Source organism: Lathyrus oleraceus, chromosome 7, assembly GCF_024323335.1.
Source record: "Lathyrus oleraceus cultivar Zhongwan6 chromosome 7, CAAS_Psat_ZW6_1.0, whole genome shotgun sequence".
Classification (NCBI taxonomy): domain Eukaryota; kingdom Viridiplantae; phylum Streptophyta; class Magnoliopsida; order Fabales; family Fabaceae; genus Lathyrus; species Lathyrus oleraceus.
The window spans coordinates 205,385,481-205,396,335 of NC_066585.1; the positions used below are offsets into that span (position 1 = coordinate 205,385,481).

At 35.0% G+C, this 10,855-nt stretch overlaps 1 protein-coding gene across 2 annotated transcripts; it reads left to right on the top strand.

The window, feature by feature from the left end:
* Positions 1-2,663: 2,663 nt before the first annotated feature.
* On the top strand, positions 2,664-9,238 carry LOC127107087 (uncharacterized). 2 transcript variants are annotated; one of them, XM_051044362.1, is made up of 5 exons: positions 2,664-2,958; positions 3,373-3,474; positions 4,762-4,903; positions 5,009-5,055; positions 8,750-9,238. In XM_051044362.1, the coding sequence occupies exons 1-5, from the start codon at positions 2,872-2,874 to the stop codon at positions 8,972-8,974; spliced, it is 603 nt and encodes a 200-aa protein (XP_050900319.1). In that variant the 5' UTR covers positions 2,664-2,871; the 3' UTR covers positions 8,975-9,238. The 2 variants fall into 2 exon arrangements, with proteins under 2 accessions (XP_050900319.1, XP_050900320.1); XM_051044363.1 differs by lacking the exon at positions 8,750-9,238 and adding an exon at positions 5,390-8,743.
* The last annotated feature ends 1,617 nt before the right edge of the window (positions 9,239-10,855 follow it).

Genomic DNA, 10,855 nt, shown 5'->3' on the forward strand with positions numbered 1-10,855 from the left:
AAATATTACACTTGGGATAATCTTATTAGTGTATTATTAGTATACATTGTATTTTTATTTTTCCATTGGGCCTTACATGTTGTAAGCATATTTATCTCATCTGTATATATAAGATGGACCATGTATATTTCTGATGGGGATTTCTTAATGCATCTTATGTATTACTAGGGTACCATGTGAAAATACAAAAACACCCTCAGATTTCAGAGACGTAACTCCAGACGCACCCTAAGTAAATAGAATTCTGACTTAATGTAAAAAAACTACGGAGATGCATCTTCGTAAAAATTACGGAGATGCATCTTCGGAAGGTATTTGTTCTAAAATGCGCCAGAACCCCTTATCCTTCCTCACTTCTAAAAAAAAACTCTAAACATTTCTCAAACTCTCTCAACTCACATTCTCTCGAAATGAATCAACCAAGTTCAAAGCTTATTCCATCAACATCAAGTACAAAAAAAAGATCATTCAACACTGAAGTTAACTCACAATTTATAAGTTTTTGATTTTTGTAAACTTTTTCGAGTTTTTATAAAAATTAGTAGAAATTGATGATTAGGTAAAGAAATAGATAGTTTTTGCATGATTGATAATTTATACATAACGAGAAACTTGTTTGAGGGTTAAAAATAACGATACATGGATTATATTTCAAAGTTTGGTGGTATGCATTACCGCCATTAGCGATAATGTTACAGTGAACCACATGACGCTTAATACATTTGTGGATAAATGGCACACCGAGACCTTTTTATCTCATCAATCACTTGGTGAGATGCCTATTACACTCGACAATGTGTCGTGTCTGCTGCATCTTTCGATTAGGGGAATCTCTTAGATAATGGGAGAGTTAACAAAGATGGGGCACTCGAATTGATGGTAGATTATCTGAGAGTTGGCCTAAAGACTTCCTTGAGGGAGATGGAAAAAACCAGAGGGGCTCATACTAGGTTTTAATTCTTGAAAAAGGTATATATAGAGCTTCTTAGATCGAAGCAGGTTAAAGGGGATGTTGAGTAGGTTGGGATACATATAGTGTATGTTATGCGAGCATACCTGTTATATCTGGTTGACACTGTCATTTTTATGGACAGGAGTGCCACTTATATGGATGTCGTCTACCCACGGTACTTCGAGGACTTTAAGCAATCCATGTGTACAACTAGGGGGGGGGGGTTTGTTTGGTCTACTTGTATTCTAAGTTATCCAAGGGTTGTAGGTGGAAGAAGAGGCAGGTGACAAGCATCATCATACTTTTGACGGTAATATTTATTGGTCTTTTAGTGTTTTTATGTCACTTTCATTACATTTTTGCAACGTCCTTACTGATGATTCATGTGTTCCAACACTTTTTCAGGCTTGTATCCTCCAGCCTTTCCTGCACATCTCTGACTGGTCGTGTGTATTGACCTATACTGAGTATATGTTGTGTGCTTATGCATTTTCCCCGTTCAGATGGAACTAGGCGATAAAGTCATTTTAGGTGTATCTTGACCACTTGGTAGTTGAGGATATGCACTTTAACAGTTATGTCGATCAGGGTGAGACACAACCATCTTGACCACTTGTTGTACCCAAGAAGGTTGTCTTGCGGTTCACGTCTGGCATTTCTTCATCTGCCTGGGCGCGTCATGAGACAGTTCACTTACACTCAGACTATTCCCAGACACCCTACTGTTGTCTCTGCTCCCCCTGCTATGACATATATAGATATAAATGTCATATTTGATGATTATCTTAGTCATCTGGTACTGGAGGAGGCACGAAGTATCATAGTTTAGAGCGATTGTAACTATGTCGATGAGTACATTAGGTGGTTCTTCAGGGTGTCACATTAGTATATGGTGCATGTTGCTCCAGGAGATCCACCGAGGTCAGCTACTCAAGAGATACTAGAGGAGGAACATACATAGTTAAATCATGCTCATGATGTCTTGCCTAAATGTCATCGCATTGTGGAGATTGCGCAAGCATGCATTGACAAATGTACATTCCTTGATGGTTTTGAGGCGATGGAGGTCCTAAATGCCATTATGTCGGAGGCATGAGAGGCACCGATGCATCAGAGATATCGTTAGAGGACGAGGGACAGAGGAGGCCAAGCTTGATGAGATCCAGTCTGACATAAATAGTAGTTGATAGTATTTTTACTCTGGATTTATTACCGATTGTATTTTATTTTGACTTATTTAGATTTTTTTTTTGTGTATTTCAACTTCATCGTGTATCGGTTGATGAAATATTTTGACCATCTGAATTTACATATGTCAGTTTTTGCATATCGATTGTATGGTTTAATGCTCATTACATAACAAGGGCCTTAACATTTATAAATCGTCATTTTCATCAGAGTACCATAAAACTAATTAACTTACACTGTTCTAATAGGTTACGAAGATGCATCTATGAATCAATAATCATTTTTCCTTTCAGAGAGGGATGCATGTGGTGTGTTTTAAAATATTTTAGAGATACATTTTCGTCTCAGGTAACGTTTTGACTTAAGACAAAATGCGTCCGGAGATAAATCTTCAAAATATGAGTGGTACTTTGGATATTTCAAATCCTCTAGATGAGATAGGAGAAAAAAAAGAGGAGGCCCATGAGAAATGTTGAGGCCCATATAGGAAGAGATCCATCGGACAGAAGCGAAAAAGCGTGCAGCCCATACATACAGAAAGATCGTTTTTTGTCCCGAAACTGATAACAAACCAGAACAAGAGCCAGCTCCGTCGCACATTGCAAAGCGATTGAGAAAATCAAATCAAATCCCTAATAACAATAATTTCAATCGAATCGGTGTCTAACTCTATCGGAGTGTAGTGCATGATCATAATCCACAAAGAAATCGATCTATCTACCTGAAAAACAATGGGGAAAAATCAAGCCTACAAAGCTATGCAGAGAGCTAGGCTTGGCGGTGCCTCCGGCGGCCCCGACGAGGTTGAAGATGGCATGGTTTGTACCCTTCCATATTATCCTCTTCCAATTTCGTTCAATTGCTCCTTTCTCCCATCGATCTTGCCCCTTTTTTTGTATTATCAGCTATTTCCTAATTCACTTTCGTAATTAATTGTTGCTATATGAGTTTGTGCTTGGTTTTATTGTCTTAATATTATGGATTAAAGCAAAAATTATTTGTATTAAGTATCCTTGATAGCTTGGAAAAACCTTTATATGAGAATCATCAAGTGAAAAAACAACTTGTGTAGTGATATTTTAAGCCCCAAGCTTGAATCTCACCATGTTATTTGTTATTCTTGTCTTACTGCATGTGTGTATATATTGTATGATAGGATTGTTTTGCATTATAATGCTCGAATGTTGGATTGCTTTCTTTTCCTGGACCGTTATTGATGAGGACTGTCGCAGGTGGATGGTTCATTTCATTCACCAGAGTGGCATGCCGCCCGTTTGGCTAGCCTTAAAACGTCTCACACGATCACCTGGGAAGAGTACAAAAAGAAACAAAAGGTAATCTCTTTTCACAAACCTTATATATTTACTCTTACTACTAAATTGAAACTACAGTTTTCTTTTCTTTGTTGTGTATATATGAGGGGGGTTTATGATTTTAGCTTATAAAGATAACAGATAATTGAGTTTAATGAAAGGGAAGTGCTAATTTACATTTTAAACACTTTTAACATTTCATATGACATTTAATGTAAGGTTATTTTAGCAATGCCTTTAAGTTTATAAACACATCTTCTCTCCTCTCTAATTTTACTCGTTTTTAAATTTCTCCTTCATTGACCAGGTTCATATTTTTAAACATGAAAGTTTCAAATTGACACAAAAGTTTGGCGAGTGAATCTTTTAGTTATAGGGACTAAAATAGGGTTTTACACCATGGTTGTAAAGATCACAGTTTACTCACTGGTTTGCACCTTCTTTCGAGTTTTGTTGCACCGCCCAACTCTGACCATGCCGGGGATTGTTACATTGTAAGACCAAAATAGTTGTCAGGGAATTATCAGAGGGCTGGAAAAGCCTTGTTGTGATGGGTTTAGTTGGCTGACCCATGCTGCACAACCTGTACTTTAAGAGACCTGAAATCCCCTTTGCCCTCAACCTCTCATAATCAATTGGCACCTTTTCTCTCTCTACTTGAACCTTTTGACTCTGATGCCCTCAACCTCTCATTCTCAGATTTGTTCTAGGCCTCCATTTGAAATAGTAGAACCTGTCTTGATCTCTGTGTATGCATGTGTGGCGCACTTTCAAATAATTATAATGATATTTAGATTTGGTTTTGAAAAATTAAGCACCTGTCAGAACGTGGATTTCCTTGCCCTTATCCTCAACTCCGCTTATCATTTGAAAGAATTTTTTGTGAAAATTATCTCTATGGAGTTTAATTTTATCCTTCCATTTGTAAGAGTTAACTTCAAATGCTAACTTAAGGGGCCGTTTGTTTCATGGACTCAAAAGTTATTCCCAAGAATAACTTATCCGGGAATATAAAGATTGGTTCCTGGGTATTTTTTTAAAAAAGTGTTGAGCACACAATTGGATATTTCTAAGAAAATTATTGGTTATACTTTTTTTATTAAAAAACATATAAAGTTCAGTACATTCCCACCTTCTCACTTGGGAGTAAATTCACAGGAATTTTGGAAGTTTTTATCAGTTAAACCTTTTTTAATGCATGCCTTTCCTATATCTTAATCTGGGATATTTTGTGAAGCAAATTTTTTTGGGCATCAGCACTGTTATTTAACTTGTGTTTGACTTGATTTGTTGTACTTTATTTACTAGGAAGAAGAACTGAAAAAGGGGGAGCTGGAAGCAGATGCAGATAGGATGATGAGGGAGTACAGGGCTCAACTAGATGCTGAAAGGGCTCGCAAACTTTCCCAGGGAAGAAATCACTCTAGTAGTAAGTCTAAACATTCAAAAGGTATGTGTGGTAATTTGGTAAAGTTGCAGAAAGCTGTTGTGTTTTTTTAGCAGCTTTTCCCATACCCATTTTCTAATAATGAGTGTTGCATATTCTATTGCACAGATAAGAGGGACAAAATTTCGAAGAAGCATAGCAGCAAAAAAAGAAAGGTGCGTTTGACTTTCAATATTTACTCATGGAGAAGAACCAAAATATTTCATTCAAAAACCATACTATCGTAACTACTAACTACCCTTTCAACTATTATGCAACTATGAACTGCTAGCTAACTTTCCTTTTAGTTTTCAGCAACCATAGTATCGAACTAGTTATAGGCTAGGTTTAAATTGTTTGCATTGATGTTGAAAATGTTGTCAAGGCTTGTGTGTATTTTGTGTTGATCTCTTATAGCACAAATAGGTTTAATTACAGATAACTCCTCTAATTTGTCATTGACTTTCAACTTTCATTCAAAAAAGTTCATTTATATTCCATAAATGACAGGAGTATTTCCTATATAACAAAGGGAGACTATATTATTGACAAGTAAAAGGAAGAAAATACATTAAGAGCTAATGCTCCCACCAAGGTAAATTCCTATGACCCAAAGCTATAAGCAAAAATTGAAATGAAAAACATATAACCCTTCTTGCCTCTTGAACTTTGTATGGTAGATCTGCTTTATCTATTACCAACCTATCCTTCTCATTTTTTGTTTAAAACTTAGTCCCTCTCCTAAAGGGGGAGCTGGCCCACATAAGTAGATTGTTAGGGTCGTATCAGGCTCCTTTTTCATTTACCAGGTCTTGGAACCCATCAAGCCACTCATCAATTCCATCAACCTGAAAATCTGCCTTGAGGCAAGACAGAATGGGAAAATACACTGATTACAAGTGTCATCTTCCTCGTCCTGAGTTGCTTCCTTGGCATATTTAAACCTCCACATGATAAACCAATTAGTTATAGGCCCACTTTGTTGATTGCTGGCCCTCTAAACTTGTTGCCGATGATACAAGATTGGGCATTTGATTTTTATTGGGATTTACCTCCGTTGCCAAATTTGGTCTTGATCACTGGTGCAATTCCCCTGAGATAACATTACTATTATCTTTGAGTAAAGCTCCTGAATTTGTTTGTCCAATCTGTCCAGGTTTACCCCAAGGTCACCCAACCACTCCATTTCAAAGGTAAGGTCGGAATTTTCAAAAATACAAGCCTCTACCAAATTATTTGTCCAGCCCACCTTGATTATAATTTGTTCGCATCTTCCTTGAATAAAATACGTACCGACATTCTCTAAACTATCTTTGAACTCCTTGGTTGTAGTGACGGGTAAAACTAAAAAATGCATTAGTTTGGCGGTATGTAATGAGTGGACCTCTTGAACATTTATTACACTGCAGGCTGTTTCCCATCTCTTTGACCTTATTTCAATCTACTGCTAGCAAAGACTCCTTGGGCCCTTCACTCTCCTTCATCCCTTCCCAAATCAATATCCCCAAGTACGAGTCATGATTAGGGCACTGATTTGGTGGGGCTATATTGATGCTCACATTTGAAACATAACTCCTCATTCCTCCTTTTCGTAAGCTCTTGATAGGATAAATTGCATGTACCTCTAAGATAAATCTCCATTGGTTCCTTCCAATCCATTTTCATATTTATTCACTGTTAAAGTTCCTCCTTGTTTGAGTTGGAAATTATGGTTTTCTCTTGATGTAGGCATTTTAGAACTCGGACATCCATGTTGCCATGCGACTAGAATGTGAAAATATCCCATGGTAGTTGCCACGCCCTCACCGAGTTGGTGAACTCTTAGGTGCAGCAACACAAACCACTTTCCTGTCAATTATCCGTGTAGTGGATATCCTTATATAACAGTTGGCATGTTCGAGTACCATCACCTCTACCTGAATCCATTCCTTCGATCCCCTGAGAAACAGCCCCATGTACTAGTCATCGGGCATGGTTGGAATTTGAGTAGCAAACATCATTCTTCCATGGTTCCTCCTTGGATAAGCATCTTCAAATGTGAAAATGGACTCCTGGAATGCCAACCTCCATACCAATCAAAGTCCTTTCATTTTCTCGGTCCAACCTTGGTTCTGCTTCCTTCATTACCTTGAATCAGAGCCTTGCCCTCCCCCCCATGCCGATCTCTGCTATCGGTACTTAGTACTTGCAAATTAGGTGGACATGTTTTGAACAGTGAAGCACATCTCTGCTCTAAATACCTATCTAATAGGTTCATCACCATTAACTGAATGCGATAATCCTTCACAATGAGGTACAAAGGTACAGCCCCTGTTCGGCCGTGTCTGCTCATCACACTTTTTCAAAGAGCTAATAGAGGGGCTGTTTATCATTGTTAGTGCTGGAACCTTCAAGCACTCACAGTGTGTGCTGCTGCATGGGACTTGGTAACATCCTTGGTATTGGATATAAAGAACTTGGTTTGGTTGAATGATCGTTCAACGGCATTTTGTGCTCCTTTTTTTAAAAGTACCGTGTGCTCCTTTTTTTAAAAGTACCGTGTGCTCCTTCAATAACTAATTTCGATATTACATTCATTCCTAAATATATGACCCCTTGATTAAATCATAGGAATCAAGAAAGTTGGTTGTGATATTCAATTCGTTGACAATTGGTATTGGTTTTACAAGTTTATTCTTCAGGAGAGAGAATTCATTAATATTTACATTATAGTATTTATTCATTACTAGTAAATTAATTTGGGGAATATTGAAATAGTCATTGCAATTAAAAACTGAAGCCTTAATTATGTAGATGATCCCTATAAATGAGTGACTAATTTTTTTTTTAAATGTCTGCAATTTAAAATACTTTTAATTTAGTCCCTGAGTGGTTTTTTGTTTATGTTATGTGTTACAAGACAAACTTTTTGAATGGACATTGAAAATGGCTTAAATATCAACAAGGGGTATCTTTGGATTTACCCTTTTTAAATCAAATTACAGAATTTATCCTTTTAAATATCTTTTGTTGCTTTGAAGTCTGGAAGAAATGGAGGTCTTCAATAGCTAAATATTATTTTGTTTGAAAAAAATGAGTTATACAGAGCTTACCCTTTCCAATGTCTTGTGATTGTCACTTTGTGGTCTGAAAGAAGTGGAGGTCTTAATGAAATGATTATTTTGGTTGGAAGTAATTGATGTTACAGTACTACCCTTTCCTTCAAAATTTGAAGAGTTTACTTTTTTTTTAAAGTCGTAAGTGGATTTAAAGTAGGCTTTCTGTCTGATCATCACTCTTTTTTTTTCCAACCATTTTCTTTACATCAATGGCTTTGCCTTAAAGATTTAATTCATTTACACTGTCGGTCTAAAAAGTTTTTATATTGTCAATCAATCATAACCGTCAGATTATTAGAAATATTTGACTTTTATCATAATTACTTCTAAAAGTGACACATGATTAATCGTGATGTGGTGACAATATAAAACTTGTTTTTATATTGTCAATCAATCATAACCATTGGATTATTAGAAATATTCGAGTTTTATCATAATCACTTCTAAAGTGACACCTTATTAATTGTGATGTGGTGACAATGTAAAACTTTTTACCCAGAGAGTTATCTTGATATTAACTTGTAAAGGGCTTGTCTATCTGAAATCATTTTTTACCACCTTCATTTTAAGTAGCAACTCCAGGTTTGTATATTAGTTTGCAAAAGATAATTGTTGTACCAAACTGGTTCCAATTACTTGGCTTTTGGTTTTGTTAATTGTTGGATGAACTAGAGCAAACAACCAAGCAATATTAATTAAAAGTTGATGTTTCTAATCATTTTAGCTGTGAATGTGTTTTTCCTACGAATCCTCATTACCTCTTACATTGTAGCATTCAAGAAGATCTTCTCCATCTAGCTCTTCATCACCCTCATACTCTTCCAGTAGTGAAGATGAAGAGAGATCGTCAAAAAGATCCAAGTCCAGGTCTAAGCGATCAAAGAAGGAGAAAAAGTACAAGTCAAAAAGCAAGGATTCTGGAACCGATAGTGAAGATGGTGGCGGACCAGTTCCCCTATCAAAATTCTTTGGGACATCAAGAGTTGATAGTGGTTAAGTACTTGGTTTTGTATCATAAAATTGTTTTTATGCAAATAGTAAATTACAGTCAGCTTTGCTTTTATGATCAGCGTATTCTTTACAGATTTGTAATTTTATGTTATATTCTGTGTTGTCTCTCAAGAAGTTGATTGTCTCTTTGGTTAATTGGTGTGAGAAGAGAGATAGACATTGAGTTTTACTGATTTAAAATTGCACAATCGCTTGATGTTTGACAAACACTTCTGAATGAAGAGGATACATATGAACTGCATTGCTCTTTCATCTTGACTTGAAGTGTATATGATGCAATTCCATTCGTTTGGAGCTCATTAACAGCCTGAAATAATAGCTCAATCTGACGGGGTGATATAAAAGAAATGGTTTAATACCACTTGTAGGAGTTTTTCTAATTTCTATCGGTGTTCTCCAACAAACGTACGTAAGTTGCTAAAATACAGATTCAGAACACTATCTGTTTGTTTTTCTCAAAATGCAAGCCTTAAGCGTAAAGTTACAGCAATAACAATTATGCTGTAATGTTCTAACATATATTATGTCTTGATTAATATTTGAATATTTCTTGGTAGTTTTTCTTATAGTTTTAGGTCTGCTTTTATTAATTTGACTACATTTCATCTGACATACTCTAGTTACTATATAATTTATATCTCTTCCCTCTATATTATGATACCCCTTTCCCCTCTCTCTCTCTATATAATGACGATTTACTCAATATAGAAGAATATTCAAGAGTTAAGAGTGGAAGGATTATTACCTAGAGGAAAGATTAAAAAGTTAAAGTTAATTGGAGCACCAAGTTATCATTATTATTTTTTTATTAAGTTACATGAGACATTATTCTAATATTTTAGTCATAGAATTAATTTATGACTGCTTTTTATTTTTGGATGTAGTAATAGTACTTTAAATTAATTTTTTTGAAAAGAAATACTTTAAATTAAAAATTAAGTTTGGTTTGTGTCTCTAAAAACTTGTTATCTTAGGCACTTTGTCTTTAGTTGTGTACATCTTAGACTATATATTGTATTTTGTTTGTATAACATTTGACAATTTCAGTAATAAAAAAAAGAGACTTTGTGTGAGTTAAGAGAAATACTCTCTAGAATTCTTTTTTCAATTTATTTGAATTTTATCAGTGTGTGGTGATTCTATATTGATCTTACCATTATTTTGTAGAGTGATGATTTCTTCCATTTCTTTCTTACTACATATTTTCTTCTTGTGTTTCTCTTTTAGTTTATACTTTGTTAGAAGAAGTTACTTGATTAGACTGTGGAAGCATTTTCTCCGATAATGTAGTATTAAGAGATTATCACCAAGTATTAATTGTTTTCTTTAATTTTTATTTTAAGTTTTTTTTTGTGTTCTTACTGTTGATAATTTGAGCTTTTAGATTCAGTTTGTTATAAATATTGTTTAATATTAAGTTGTTTGTTGGTTATAAGTAGGGATGTTCAAAATCGAACTAATTCAACACAAAATTGCAAACTAAAGCAAATCAAATCGAAATTGTAAAAAAATTGTAATTGGTTCGGATGTGTTTGAGTCATTTTTTTAACAAATCCACGTGATATGTATTTTGCAAATCGAATTAAACTAAATCAAATTGCATTAAGTTACAACCCAAACTTCACTTATCCAACATCTAATCCCAAATTCAAATTTAGTATGCCTTAATCTTACAAATATTCTCTTACTCAAACTTAGGATTTTAGTTTAAACCTTCTCAAATATCACATTCTTCTCATCTTCTTTGTCATGTATGTCTCATATTTTCTACTCTAATCTCTCAAGTCTTATATTCTTTATTTTTCATCTTCTCATTTTTATGTTGTTGATTTCTCTTCCACTTACGTTTTTATCGTATCTTTCTTCT

Bases quoted from the DNA above. Each gene is read 5' to 3' on its own strand.
- LOC127107087 (XM_051044362.1), top strand. From the start codon at position 2,872: ATGGGGAAAAATCAAGCCTACAAAGCTATGCAGAGAGCTAGGCTTGGC. The intron at 2,959-3,372 runs GTTTGTACCCTT...GGACTGTCGCAG, and splicing joins ACGAGGTTGAAGATGGCATG to GTGGATGGTTCATTTCATTC. The intron at 4,904-5,008 runs GTATGTGTGGTA...TCTATTGCACAG, and splicing joins TAAGTCTAAACATTCAAAAG to ATAAGAGGGACAAAATTTCG.